This window comes from Nicotiana tabacum, chromosome 19 (genome assembly GCF_000715075.1).
Source record: "Nicotiana tabacum cultivar K326 chromosome 19, ASM71507v2, whole genome shotgun sequence".
NCBI lineage: Eukaryota > Viridiplantae > Streptophyta > Magnoliopsida > Solanales > Solanaceae > Nicotiana > Nicotiana tabacum.
This window is the reverse complement of record NC_134098.1, coordinates 140,260,787-140,276,226: the sequence shown is the minus strand read 5'-3', so window position 1 is coordinate 140,276,226 and position 15,440 is coordinate 140,260,787. Positions and strand designations below refer to the sequence as shown.

The following is a 15,440-nucleotide window of genomic DNA, read 5'->3' as shown; positions in this document are numbered from 1 at the left end:
TTTATCCAATAAAGGATTAAGTTTTGAAATGGATTGTTGCCTAGAGTATATCTAACAAATGATTAAGGTTTGAAATGGATTGTATTGACCGTAAGTTCGAGCCTAGATGGCCGAAGAGCAGACTTGAAAGTTCGATATAGAATTATATTATGAATCAAACTATAGAAACCAAATGATATAGATAAGAAACCAGAAAAAATAGACAAAATATGTAATGACAAAACTGAATAACAAAGACAAACAATAATATTAGGCATACATGCCAGTGCACAACACAAGGCTTACATATCTAGTCTACAGAGAGGCAATTAGGATGGCGGGCAAGCTAGCAAAGGAAGCAGGGAAGTAGGCAGGAACATGAACAAACTTTTTGGTAGTTCCTCCGATGTTTGTCAATGAAATACTATGGTCCGACATCCTAGGAACTATTTTTGAAAGAAAGACAAAGGACTACAATATTTTCAATGTAGCAGTAGACTACTCTTTGTTTGTGGCTGTGGCCGGTACACCACAACATCTACATGTAATAGACAACTAATTAGTTTTTAATATAATATAATGTTTGACCCCCAAAAAAGAAAAATGAGCATGTTAATTGCTTTTTTATTTTCTAAAAAGTTTTTTAAGTAGGTATTTGGATAATATTTGGTTAAAATTTGAAAAAAGAAGAGTATCAAAAGTTGAAGTAAAAAAAAAAGTATTTAGAAGTTGAAGTTATGGCTCGATATGAGTTTAACTTAAAAAAAATAAAATTTTATAAGTGAAAATTATTATTTTACTTAAAAATATCTTCAAACTAGTTTATCAAATATTAAATTTTCTGTTTCAAATTGAAGTTGAAAAACTTGACCACATTGTAAAATGAATATTTTTCAACCTAAACTTAAAAATTGGCAATATCTATTTTTATATTTTTATTATATGTTTAGAAACTCAAAAAGAAAAAGAAAAGAAAAGAAAAAAGAACCATTAGGGCCAAACATTATTCTCAAGGGCACAAACCTAAAACCCTTATGAACGAGCAGTAGTCCCCCCACTTAGCTTCTCCACATTTTGTACTGAACATTCCCACAGTACAAAAAGGCTTTCGCATTCTTCGAGAATCTGCGCTCTTTTCACTCTATAACCCGATCTAGGGTTTTTTCTCGTGCTCGATCTTCTCACATTTCCAACATTCTCATCACTTTTCCGGCCACATACTCAGTCTTAAATGGCGTATCAAGGACAAACTCTTGATATTTCCGGCGACCGCCAGTCCGGTCAGGATGTTCGCACCCAAAATGGTAGCGTACCGTCTAATCTCGGAGCCTTTTTTTTTTCTATACATTTATTGGTTTTGTTTTCTAGTTAAGTAGTGATTGTGTGTGTTGTATTTTGGGATTTCAGTGACTGCATGTCAAGCAGTTGCTAACATTGTCAAATCCTCGCTTGGACCTGTTGGCCTCGATAAGGTCTGTTTCTCCTTTCCCCACTTATTGTGTGTGTTTGTGTACTTGTGGTGTATTGCGTTACTTGTCAAATTTACGATCTTGCTCTCTTCTTTGTAATTATATATCTGGTTGGAGGATGTTCCTAGTTAGGGTTTTTAGATAAGAATTTCTAACTTAAAAGATAAATTATTGAGTATTGGAATGAAACTGGTTCAAATGTAGAGGAATAGAATATTAAGCCTTATTACTGTCAAGCCAACTAGTTTGGGACGGAGGAAATAATTTATCATTTTGTGTTTTAGTTGACTTGCTTTTTTATGGTTTAGTCTTCTCTATGGCTAGCACTCTCCATTTTGCCCTGCAAGTGTTTCAGGGGGAATCTATAGATGCTAAAGTTAGAGCTAATTAGCATATTTACACTTATGGATAATTCTGCCAAGCACTTTGGAAGAGTTTATGCAAAAGCAGGTTCTCTGTATCTGTAAAATTCTGCCAAGAAATATAATTTAACGTAACATTTTATCTTGAGCTGGCTGGCCAGCCTCTTGAGTGGCTGTTATCTTTTAGCAAGTTTGTTTGTCTTTATAGGATTGATTTGAGGAAAATAACAAAAAGGTAAGTGAGAATATTTGCTAAGCACTGTCCATACTGCGAGCAGTTTTCCCTATATCTATCAATTAATCCGTTAGGCAGGTTCAGTATGGTATGAGTAAATCCTCTGTTCAAGCGTATGTTGGGTTTATAAGCATTTGCACTTGGGTAAAAAGTGGTGGGCTAATATTAAGTTGAGAATTAAACCTGAAGCTTAATGCACTGATTTATGAGAGTCATAATAGATGTAGAAAGATGCTCTTAAACATTTAGTACCAAAACTATCACATGTCAGACTTCGGTGAAGTGGCATAAATTCTTGACAGAATAATCTGCTCTGTGATCATCTTTACCTTGGACGTCAGGAGTAAGCTTAGTTTTGTAATCTGGAGATGGATTTTAATATAAAGTAGCAAGGCTGGTGCGAGCTGGACAATCACTTACCAACCAAATCCTTTATATTTGACACTGAACATGATGTGTATGCTCTAGAAACTTTTTTAATATCTTAAAATATGGATTGGATGATACTTATTAGTATTTGAATTTATCGAATTAATTATCTTAATTCCCGTCATGTTTCTATTTGTCCTGTTATCTAGGAGCCGGAGTGATTGTTATCAGTCACCATCTTTCAAAATTTCTGACTTCTGTCTGTTAGAAGAACTCATAGAGTTTGTGATGCACGTATCCATCGGCTTGAAAGGTTTTGGAGATATTGTAAAGAACAATTGGGTCTGTCTTATTAAAGAAAGGAACAAAATGGTTTTTAGTTCAACATTTTAAGGGAAAATTTTCATACATTTGGTGTTTGAATGGTCAATTGATTGTTGACTCACTGGTATTGATATGAATCTCAGATGCTTGTTGATGATATTGGCGACGTAACAATTACTAATGATGGTGCCACAATTCTGAGGATGTTAGAAGTTGAGCATCCAGCTGCCAAGGTAACCACATGAAACGTCTATTTTCTCACGTAGGCTTAATGTATAAACTCTTTGAAAGAAGTTATGGACCATTGTAATGCAATATCTCATAGGTTCTTGTTGAGTTGGCTGAACTCCAAGATCGAGAAGTTGGTGATGGAACAACCTCAGTCGTTATTATAGCTGCAGAGTTGCTTAAGGTATTCTTGCAGATCTATTGCAATGCAGGAACTTCCCTAAGTATTTCAAATTCAAGTATTTAGTGCTCACAGTTTCTGTTGATGTTCTCTGTGTTAATATTTGCAGGGAGCAAATGAGTTGGTGAGGCACAAAATTCACCCGACCTCGATAATCAGTGGATATAGGGTAACTATCTGCATTCATTTCACATGCAACTAACAAAGAATAATGACAATCTTTTTCTCTTGCAAATTGCCTTTCTAATATTATATTGCACTTATTTCTGGCAGCTAGCAATGAGGGAAGCGTGCAAATATGTCGAAGAAAAGTTGGCTGTTAAGGTAATGATTCCTGGTCTCTGGCCTGCGTATTATGCTGATTTATCTGCCACCTATGAAGTAGTTCATTTAAATGCTAATCTAGCTGGCATTATCTTTGAAATGTGGAATATACCTTGCCGACCTTATGAGAAAAGGACATTTTCTGAAATTTATGAATATTAAGGTTGAGTCTCATCACTAACAGGGTGCACTTGCAGTTTTGTGCTTCTCGTAATTTTTGTCATTGGTAAGGTGTAAGAAGCAGTTAATCCTATATTGTATTAGGTTGAAAGCATGGACAAGGCTTTCGATCTACTGCATTATTGTGTTAAAGGCTCAATTTGCTTAACCCTTATATAGGTGAACCCTAGGTTGAACGTTTTGCCTTGCTTAGGTGGTGCTTTAGTGCAAGTGCCAAGGCGCTAAGGCACTTGTCGCTCATCTCCCACGACTCTGTTGTTAAGAGCACAACATTAGACAAAAGTATCATTGGCAAAGTGATATTAAAGTTGTGAAGGATATGGTATAAATGAATCTTTAGGTTTTAGCATTAGAAAACTAGTTCCTGATACTTATAACTACATCTTAACATCTAAACCAGAAATCTAGAGTTTAACTTGGCTTATGTGTTTTTACTTCATAAATATTAATCAATTTTAGTTTTTTTCAATTCTTATGTCTAATAGTTATTCGTTGTCTATAAATATTTTTTCATATAACAACAACAACCACCCAGTAAAATCCCACTTATGGTGTATGGGGAGGGTAGTGTGTACGCAGACTTTACCCCTAGGGAGGCTGTTTCCGAAATACCCTCGGCTCAAGAAAACAAAAAAGTCAAAAGGACAAAAGGAGACAATATTAGTATCAGTATCACCACAACAATCATAGGAAAAATAAGAACACCATGAAATCCAGAAAAAAGATGCAAAGCAAAGGGATACAATATTAGTATCACCGTAACAATCATAAGAAAAATAGGAACACCATGAAATCCAGAAGAAAGATGCAAAGCAAAAGGGATAGCTAGTAAATAGGACCTGCACTGAAAAACGAAATAGTAAGACACAACATTGCCACTAGCTATCTTAGACAAAAACCCTACATGGCTAGTCCCACAATGGTACAAAGTAAGGCACGACTCAACTACCTCCTAACCTACAACCCTTATACTCGACCTCTACATCATCTTCCTATCAAGTGTCATGTCCTCGAAAATCTGGAGTTTCGCCATATCCTCCCTGATCATCTCTCCCGAATACTTTTTAGATCGCCCTCTACCTCCTCTCGTGCCCTCCACAACCAGCCGCTCACACCTCCGTACCGGAGCATCTGGACTTCTCCTCTGAACATGTCCGAACCATCTAAGCCTCGCTTCCCGCATCTTGTCATCAATGGGAGCCACGTGCACCTTCTCTCGATTATCATCATTCCTAATCTTATCTATCCTAGTGTGTCCGCACATCCACCGCAACATCCTCATTTCTGCTACTTTCATCTTCTGTATATGTGAGTTCTTAACGGGCCAACACTCAGCCCCATACATCATGGCCAGTCTAACCACCGCTTTATAGATTTTGCCTTTGAGTATCGGTGGCACTCTCTTGTCACACAAGACTCCAGATGCTAACCTCCATTTCATCCATCCTACCCCAATACGGTGTGTGACATCCTCGTCGATCTCCCCTCCCCCCTGGATAACCGAACCAAGGTACTTGAAGCTGCCTCTTCTTGGGATGGCCTGCGAATCAAGCCTCACATCCACGCCCACTTCCCCTGGCTCAGCGCTGAACTTACACTCCAGGTATTCCGTCTTCGTCCTGCTCAGCTTGAAACCCTTAGACTCAAGAGCATGTCTCCAAACCTCCAGCCTCTCGTTAACACCGGCTCGCGACTCATCAATCAAAACTATGTCATCTATAAATAATTTTTCATATATATGTTTATTTTTATTCTTTATTAAAGCCTTTCATTGATAAAAAAAACTAATGTATTAAGTGCGCTTTTTGCTTCAAACCCTAGCAGACCTTGGTGCATATCAACATTTTCACCTTTGACAACTATGTTTATGCAGTTGATGATCCTAACCGGTCCGTCTACTGTTTTTCAGGTTGATAAACTTGGAAAAGATTCTCTTGTAAACTGTGCCAAGACAAGCATGTCATCAAAGTTGATAGCAGCTGATAGTGACTTCTTTGCTAATATGGTATGGTGTTCATTGCAATTGGGTTATCTTGATTAAATCAACTGTGCCCATTCATGAAAAAACCAAAGGATAAGTTTTTTGATTATTCAAATCAATTTAATTAATGTTGCATCCAGCATTGTCAGTATACAACTGTAGATTTCATCAAACAACCTAAGAAACTTAATCTTCTATTGACTTAGTCTGGACTATTCTTGGTAATATTATCGTTTTGTGCTAACAGGAAAATTCTCTAGCCCTGCCCTCTCCCATATGGCTAAATACAACCGATGACTTTTGTGAACCTGTTTAATCTGAAACCTTGTCTGCGATCTCCATTTGCAGAACATAAAAACTCATGGATGTGTTATGTAATAGTTTGGTTTTATTACCTGCTTTCGTCTGACCTCAGGTTATTGTCTCTTTGATGTTGCTGCCTTTAGGCAATTAATTCCCGACTCATGATATGTATGCTTTCTGGTTAATAACATTCTCATACTTTGCTTACAGACAATTTGTATGGTTTTGATGGGAAAAGAGAGGAACACTGAGGGAAAATTAATTTCTTGTCCTGTTTGAGCTTGCATGATTAAGAACATAATTATTGGAAAAAAGCTTCTTTTTAAAATTTTAAAAATAACGATTCTGTTGTTGTTGGCTAATAGGACCACAACTATACTTGCTTAGCACTTGTATGCTTGCTCCCTGCTTAATTTCTCATACATATGTAAAGTCAGCATGTGAAGATCTTTTTGGTTGCTATTCCTGTTCTAATGTCGAAACTTTATCATATATGTGCAACTAAATTATATAACCAAATGCGTTTTACTGTCAAACAGTCTTTTGTATCTATATTTTTTGTGAGACGTCATTCCCACATACCATAATGCCTTAGCCGTTGGTGTATTTGTAGGTTGTTGAAGCAGTACAGGCAGTCAAGATGACTAATGCGAGGGGTGAAATTAAATATCCTATCAAGGTGAGTTGTTCGTTCAAGAAAACTTCTTCTGATACTAAAGGAATTTTATTGGGAGGGTCTTCTCTGTATCTTTTTGAATCTGGAAGCACATTAGAACAACTATGGTCTGGTAAACTAATTATGTGCAGTTTGATTCTTTAGATTCCCCTATTTTGACATCTAGACCTAGAACTAATGTAAATCAAACTTTATTTCTATCCAGGGTATTAATTTACTTAAAGCACACGGGAAAAGTGCAAAAGATAGCTATCTATTGAAGGGTTATGCTCTGAATACTGGCCGTGCTGCCCAAGGAATGCCACTGAGAGTTTCGCCTGCACGGATTGCTTGTCTTGATTTCAATCTTCAAAAGACAAAAATGCAGATGGGCGTTCAAGTATTGGTAACTGATCCTCGAGAGCTTGAAAGGATTCGCCAAAGGTGATTGTTCTAATGGGGCCATTCAGTCTATTCTGTTGCTACCAATGTGTTAGCATCAATACATCTTTGTACTTGTCAACTTCTCATAACTGAAGCCAAAGAATAGCAAGTAAGCAAGCTAATATTTGATTCATATGGCCATGATATTTCCAAATTAGTAATTCTCACTCAACTTGTGGGTGCTGGAAAATTATATTTGGAAATGTTACCGTGGGCCTTGAGTTTTAGAATATTTGCTACATTTATATGTGAATTTCCAACATGTGTGTGACAGTTTAAATGTTTGGTATCTTACTCCCTACCACATAGTACATTGTGTATCTTATTGCTGGTGCCGAACGAGAGATGAAGGCAAAGATGCATGCTATTTAGAAGAGGAAATGTGCTATTTTTGACATAACCGTCTTGTCTTTAATGATTGCACAATGGTATCTCCTTGATATTACCTGGGATAACCCATGCCATTCTGTAGCTATGATTTACAGCATATTGGTTAAACCACAGCAGCATGTTGTAATTCAGCCCTAATGTAGATTTATGTTTACAGAGAAGCTGACATGACAAAAGAACGGATTCAGAAACTTTTGAGTGCGGGAGCCAATGTGGTCCTGACTTCAAAAGGGATTGATGACATGGCACTGAAGGCAAGTTGTTAAATTTAATTGTTTCTTTTCATGGTTTGATGTCTCCTTCAAATGCTCTATACTCTGTTGAGAATTAGTTCGTCTTAGGTACCTCTGAGCTCATACTTGAGCTTTCTTTGAAAGGGTAACAAAGGTCTAGTGGTTCTCTTTATCTTTCCTGGCACGTTCTTGATAACTAGCACCCTCATTGAGCCAGTATCTTGCAAACGACTTAGCTGCATTGAAATGTCGAATCACTGGTGGCTTTTGCTGTGATGTCAGTATCCTTGCAAACAATTAGCTCTTTTGGTGCAGATAATTTTTTTAGCTCTTTCTTTATTAACTTAGTTACCTTCTAAAAAAACTAAAATAGTAAAAAATATTTGGCTCTTGTTGTGGATGTATATGTGGCGGTCATGGCAGCATTTTTTTTTTTGAAATGTTGTTTAGCTAGCAACATCTATAGCCGGCCTTTACTTAGCAATAACTTATCTCTGCAGAACAAATTCCATCTTGGCTACTTCTTTTGGTTTCTTGGTACTTCTCTCTAAAGTATGATTGCAAAAGCGTCTGATCTGGAAAAAAGTGTGATTGCGGAAGCTGGTGCAGTTAGGTCTAATTTCATGTTTTTCTGTTTCAGTACTTTGTGGAAGCTGGTGCCATTGCAGTTAGACGTGTACGCAAAGAGGATTTGCGCCATGTTGCCAAGGCAACCGGCGCAACTGTGGTATGTTCACTAGACTGATCTGGGAATTTTTGCTTTTATTGGCTGTTTCTTGCTTTGCTCTCTTAGTGTTTCAAACTCCCAACCTCTTGGTTTGACGTGGAGTGCTCTTCCAACTGGAGCAACCTCAGTTGTTAGTTTGGAAAATTACACCCCGCCTCTTATTGCTGTTACAAGTATTCTTAATCCTTCTACGAAGTTAAGGTTGTACTAAAATCAGACTGGAAAAAACTGTTCTAATTATTTGGTGATACCTAGTGTTAGCATGCACTTTTTCATGGTCATGTCGAAAAAGATTAAACTTGTGCAGACAGTGCTATCTTGTAATCCGCATATACTATCAACATAGCTCCAAGAAAGTGCTGAGAAACATTTAGAGCAGGATATCATAAGCATAGGTAACCCCCCCCCCCCCCCCCCACACACACACACACAAAAAAAAAATAAAAATAAAGACCTTGTAATCTGAGATAGACTTGCTCTATGGAATTCTATTATAGCGTTGATAATTAAGATGAGCAAGTGGAGTATCATATGAAGGACAAAAAGGTTAGAGATTTCTAATTGAATGGAGTTAGGATCAAGAAGAATGAATATAACCTACTTTCAGTGAGTTCTTACTTGGTTTACGATATTTGGAGTAACTGTATTCCCATTGGGAGGACATCAAATCTCTTACCTTATGAAAGCAGTATATGATAAGCTGTCTTCACTTCAAATAGCTGCTGGCCCCCCAGTAGGGGGTTGCGGAACTAAAGAGAAGCAATACTATGAGTAGGATAGTGGCGATGATTTTGGGCATGTAACAACAACAATTACTGGTAATTACCATAATCATATCTGTGAACATGGCATGGTGCTCATATATTGCTGCTATACAGGTCTCAACATTTGCGGATATGGAAGGAGAAGAAACTTTTGAACCATCACTTCTTGGACATGCTGAGGAGGTAGTGGAGGAGCGGATTGCTGATGATGATGTGATTATGGTAAAAGGAACCAAAAACTCAAGTTCGGTAAGTAGTTGCACTGAATTTTGAGTTTATTTTAGATGTTCTGATTACCTGTTTGAAACTGCACAATAGTTTGAGGCTATTCTTGCAGTTTTTCTTGTGACTCTTATTGTGGCTCTTCTGATGTATCTTTTCTTTCCAAAATGAAGTTTGTGTTGAAACTCAAAGGTTATGAATATGGATTGACCTGCTGCTTTATCAGGTTTCATTAATACTTAGAGGTGCAAATGACTTTATGCTTGATGAGATGGAGAGGGCCCTCCATGATGCTTTATGCATTGTGAAGAGAACACTTGAGTCAACAACTGTAAGTTCTTGCATCCACTTTTCTGAATGCAGTTGTCAGTGTTTACATTGATCCAAATTGTACAGATAACAGGTTATGCGAGGCGTGTTGAAATTTATAAGCTTGCTGTAGGGAAGCTTATTCTCTTATACTTGTTATACTATGTTTAGAACTAGAATAGGTGTAGATTATCAGTTTAACTTCCTTATCCAAAAGAAAGGATAATCATTTTAACTTGTTTGATGAACTAATGTACTAGTGTCGTTACATGGTAGTGATTAGGGGTGTAACTCCATATTTTAAAAATAGTTTAACAGTCTATGGTACTTCAATGGCCTTATACTTTGATAAGGAGAACTGTACATTCTGATTTTTTACTGCTAGTTGCTGTACGTTGCTTGTGGATATCTTCCAGCACAATAATTTCACTTGGCCATGGAGTAAATTTACTACCATAATCTTCATTTTCTCTTTGCTATAGAAAGAAGTAGTGAAATTATAAATGCCTGATCAGTTGGTAACTGGTAAAACAGGTTGTTGCTGGTGGTGGGGCTGTTGAGGCTGCTTTATGTGTCTACTTGGAGTACCTAGCTACTACCCTTGGGTCAAGGGAGCAGCTGGCTATTGCACAATTTGCTGAATCCTTACTTGTCATACCTAAGGTCCTTGCTAGTTGTATATAACAAAAATGGCCGATGCCCTTGTACCACTTGTATGTTCTATGATCAAGATTTGGTGAATTTCTTCTGGTGCAGGTTCTTGCAAATAATGCTGCAAAAGATTCCAGTGACTTGGTATCTAAACTACGTTCATGTCACTACCTTGCACAAACCAAAGCTGATAAGAAGCATCTATCAAGGTATTCTTTGGAATCTGTATATCTTTGTGTCGTTTGGTCAAGGCTTCAACAAGTTGATGCACTACTTTTCAAGTATGCTTTTCATGTTACTAGGATTTCAAGTTTTTAGTTTCATAAGAATCTGGTTGTTGGGTTTGTTTGGAGATCCTTGTGTCACAATTCTTAACATTCGCGAGGAGTTCCTTGAGCGAACGGATGGATGATTGCCTCGAGTAGATTCGGAAGAGGCACAGCTTCTATGAGGTGTATTCTTTACCCCACAAGGCGTGCCTTTGGCTGCATTATGCATGTGTTGAGGACCTTTAGATCAGATAGAGAAAATTGCTGAAAGAACAGGAAACTAAAGAAGAGTGTGTTGTTGGTTTCAGCAGTGTTGTTGAAGCCATTGCTTTATCGCTTATTACAGCGATGTAGTGATGCAAAACGAAGGTGTGTTGGAGAAGCACGTGCGTTAGAGGTTGTTGATCTTTTGGGAAGCAAAGGAGCGATGTAAAGCGGGGGTATATTGGAGAAGCACATAACTGTGTGTTCCTTAGACAGAAGGTGCAAGGGGATTGGGAAGTTGTTCATTCTTTGAATTTTATATTAGTAGATGAAAAACAAGACGACGAAAAGAAGGAAACAAATAAGGCCACTTGTCATATTAATGTCATGTACACTTTGGTTTTTTTGGGGGGTCGTCACTTTCTTATTCTTAAGTTTGTAACCACTGGTCTTCGACTGCTTCTATTTCCTGCAGCTGCTTTTTTTGGTTTAACTTCTTTCATCTTCTTTTTCTGTAAGTAATGGCTCTTTCTTCTAATAGTGTACGAGTTATCTTCTGCTTTGTGATTTAAATTTTTTATTTGCTTATCTGTTTTACTCTCCTAGTACAGTTACTAAAGCAATTAAATTTGGAATTGAATTATGCAATTAATTCTTTATGGTTGATTAATTGAAAGTTGGAATTGAATTATGCAATTAATTCTTTATGGTTGATTAATTGAAAGTTGAAATCAATTTTAAGATTGAAGTGATGTTATTTCTCATGAACCCTAATTGAAAATCTGTACTCTCATGATGATTTCTTATTCTAACAATTAAAAACTAATGCGATGGAATTTCATATGCAAACTCATAACATTTAAATCCCTAAATTCTATCTCTGGTGGTGGTAGGGTTCAATATTATACCTGACTCGTCAGTGGCAGTGCTCAACAGGAAAAACTCCACATGTTATAATAATCAGAGACCAATCTTCAACTTCTACCCATCTCATGGTTTAAGTAGGGACAGAAAATTGACTCGAAGCAGTGGCAGCTTCTTGTACTAATTAAATATTTGCTGCGAATTTTTAGCTGATCCTAGGGTAAGGTACTAATGGGTTGGCCATGTTTCTGTACTAACCAGCTTATAGTTGTGAGCTAACTATTAGCCCCAAAATATTTGTGCTATCTAGAGTTTGCACCAATCTTAAGCTTCTGGATTAGTGTCCCAAAAAGTTTAAAGTGGCATTAATAAAAGGGATCTTAAAAGCTTCAGCTTATTCTTGAGGTATTTATCCGTCCCTTCACCAGAATGAAAATGTCTCTCTTATGCCTTTTGCTTTTTATAACTTTGTTTGGGGTCTACAGATCGTGCTTCTCTGTTAGATGGATGTTGAACACTGCTGAATCTAATGAATGCTATTAATTGATGTATCTGTCAATCCTTCCCACGAGCTTTTATAATCTGGTTTTGTTGCTTTATACAGCATGGGACTGGATCTAGCAAAGGGCACTGTGCGAAATAACTTGGAAGCTGGAGTGATTGAGCCTGCAATGAGCAAAGTAAAAATAATACAGGTAAATCTGCACTAGAATGCTGATCTTCTGAGTTTTAGGTTATGTCCTTTCTAATACTATGTAATTTCGTACCAGTTTGCTACGGAAGCAGCTATTACTATTCTGAGAATCGATGACATGATAAGGCTTGTCAAAGATGAGAGCCAGAACGATGATTAGGCAGCAGCATATAGATCTGGACTTGTGCTAATGGAGCTAATACGATTGGTTTGGACTTACAATAGATATGTTGCATTTTGCATTGCCGTTTTGAGAATTGATCCCACCAGCTTTTGTCGATTCAGAATGGGTTTTTCCTTTATCCCGTGAAATCATTCCTTAATCTTGTACTTTGTTGTGAGTTTAATATGAAAGAGCCTTGTTAACACTGTGTAGGAAAATTTAAAGTAAAAATTCTTTTTAGAATACTGAATCGGTGAAGTGGAAGTTTTGTTTTTAGCTGGTCTATCCTTGTGGTGTTTAGATTATCATATAATATGCAACCAATTTCACATGGTACTTTGACTAAAGAACTATACAGAATGTCATTTATATTTAGTGTGCCGAATGTTATTGATGCCAAAGATAATATTATGTCCCTACAAATTGCAAACACCATCACGACGGAAGGATAAACTGTGGAAGTCCTAAAATTGAATTTGTAAAACAAGAATAACGGCAGCCGCGATAGCTATTGGACCTGTGCAACTAGGGAATGATGTTCCTTTTTTTGGGGGGGGGGGGGGTGTAGTGGAGGTGAACATGCTTCTCTTGCCATTCTTGAAGTTGAAGGTAGACACTTGAAGCACTTGACTGGTTCAATATTTGGGTTCATTATAATGGCACAGTTGAATTTCATTTTGTGAAATGCTACTTCTCAATTCTGCGGTTGCAATTCATCTTTTCTTTCTTATCAAGCTTGGTATGAACTGTCTCTATTTTTTTATGAGTACCCTTTGAACATAAAAATGATAAGCGCACATTCCTTCTGAATTTGGATAGTTGAAAAAAGGAATAAAAACTGTGTGGGTAACATAATTAACATAGGATAGTAACTAAGTTATCAGGAAAAAAGAAGCAACATCCGTTGTTGTCGATGAGTTTTTCTCTGTATCATGTGTTTTACTTCTCTACATAGCCAGTGGTTATGCATTTTGCCTTTAGTATTTTTCTGCAGTATATTGAAGATCATGTACTGGTTATATTTGAATCATGCGCTAAATTTCTTTTCCTTTTTCATATATTTTATGGAGAACCATGGGATGATTTATTACCCTCTGTACACATACGACATGTTTTTTTTTTCTTTTCAAAATCTGTACACCATTACAAATTAAGCTAGGAAAATAGTTAATCGTTGATTATTAATACCACTAATAAATCAGATAAGAGGGAAACAATTGAACTTCTTGTATTATGCTGCTTAATAAGAAGAAGCTGAACCCTCTTTTGTTATATTGTGGATTCTGTTCTCCATGACTCTTTTGAGATCGATCCTCGACGTATTAGTTTAAATTATCCAGAGATATTTCTATTGCAGTTTTTTTCTTTTCTATTTCTATCTATTCTGCAGTAAAATTGATGCGTACTTAGAGTTGGAGGGATCCTCTGGTAGTTACTGCTGTAAACTGAAGCCCTCTACTTTAAAGCAAAGATAAAGTACTCTTGAAAAAAATTGCTCTTTCTGTAAATCTTCGTTGTCAAGTTGAGAGAAACTAAGCTCGTTTGACCTTTGTGTTGCTTGCAATTCCATCTGTATAAATAGAAAAAGAAAAGGATAGGCACTTCGTTTTCTTTTCTTGTTTCTATACGAGAGGAAGTTTGTGCAGAGGCCATTGTTTTATGTATTAGAGCACTTGCTAAATAGTAGAAGGTCAACTTGAAACTCAGAAAATAATGACTTCTCCATATGGGCACACGTGAATTTGCCTGCCTTATTAACGTATGGTCTCTCGCATGGTATTTGTGTGTGTGTTCTCTGCTCATACTTGAGCACAAATGACATTTTTTTTTATGTAAAATTAGTAATTACCTGAAAAATGAGATTTGTTACTTGTTAAAATATACCAATAATATAAAAATTCTTTATAAGCGTATGCGTTGTTAGACATTATGCTCTGTGGTGGAGTATCCGTGCGCGGAGCCACGTTTAATCAAGGGGTGTCAGTCAACTAACACCTTTCATCGGGAAATTACACTGTATTGTTAAGTAAATTTTTTTATTTTATGCATCTATATTATATGTTAAATTCCATTGGCTTTGTGTGTTTAATTTTTTATATTTTGATATTCCTTTGTGAAAATCCTGGCTCAATCACCGGGAGGATAGAAGAAGGGAAAGGATCTATAACTTCGATTATTTTGTTCAGTAAGAATAGGAGGGATGCAATGTATGTACATCTATGTCTCATATTCCTAGCACTTTAATTATCTGAAAGGAACTGTGTAAGGGAGGCAGTTTTATTTTATTTAACCGAACCCTTACAGTTTTATTTAATTTAACCAAATCCTGACCTGAATTGAACACTGATTCAGTTGTTCTTTATAGTATAATGACATCAAATGTTGCGAACATTATAGTCTATCGAGAAGAATAAAACTGTGATGCCTAAAAATATACCGTGGTACTGTTTTACCCACTTGTATCTTAAAGTGTCAGAGAAAAGACCAAAAAAAGTTTTACGAATGGATTTAACTTAATGTATATTGACAGTATAAATTTTTTTATATTTCACTATAGTTTGACATATTATAACATGTTAATTCCTATTTTTCTCATACAATTAAACCATACCAATCAAAAAGAGTTATTTGTAATTACTTTTTACAATGAGCTGCACCAAAACACCACTTAATATTTCACTCTAGTTTAACATATTATAACATGTTAATTCTCGTTTTTTCACAAACAATTAAACCATACTAGTTAAATAGTATTAGTTGTAATTACTTTTTACAACGAGCTTCACTAAAACACCAACTTAAATTATTATATTTTTCTGATCATATAGTCAAACAAAAGTAGGGAAAGTGAGCATGAAATCTTTGATATTCGAACTAATATGTTGTAGTTCCTATTATGAATGATAAAAGACAGAC

The 15,440-nt window shown here is 36.4% G+C and overlaps 1 protein-coding gene across 1 annotated transcript; it reads left to right on the top strand.

The window, feature by feature from the left end:
• Positions 1 to 989: 989 nt before the first annotated feature.
• On the top strand, positions 990 to 12,809 carry LOC107786239 (T-complex protein 1 subunit alpha). Its single transcript, XM_075238773.1, has 17 exons — positions 990 to 1,283; positions 1,387 to 1,451; positions 2,882 to 2,971; positions 3,064 to 3,150; positions 3,257 to 3,316; positions 3,421 to 3,471; positions 5,561 to 5,656; positions 6,549 to 6,614; positions 6,817 to 7,034; positions 7,582 to 7,678; positions 8,298 to 8,384; positions 9,263 to 9,397; positions 9,597 to 9,701; positions 10,214 to 10,342; positions 10,436 to 10,539; positions 12,272 to 12,362; positions 12,438 to 12,809. The coding sequence occupies exons 1-17, from the start codon at positions 1,211 to 1,213 to the stop codon at positions 12,519 to 12,521; spliced, it is 1,638 nt and encodes a 545-aa protein (XP_075094874.1). The 5' UTR covers positions 990 to 1,210; the 3' UTR covers positions 12,522 to 12,809.
• The last annotated feature ends 2,631 nt before the right edge of the window (positions 12,810 to 15,440 follow it).

Excerpts from the sequence above, each read along its gene's own strand:
- LOC107786239 (XM_075238773.1), top strand. The coding sequence starts at position 1,211 with ATGGCGTATCAAGGACAAACTCTTGATATTTCCGGCGACCGCCAGTCC. Across the intron at positions 1,452-2,881 it reads GACCTGTTGGCCTCGATAAG|ATGCTTGTTGATGATATTGG; the intron begins GTCTGTTTCTCC and ends TATGAATCTCAG. Across the intron at positions 2,972-3,063 it reads TTGAGCATCCAGCTGCCAAG|GTTCTTGTTGAGTTGGCTGA; the intron begins GTAACCACATGA and ends AATATCTCATAG.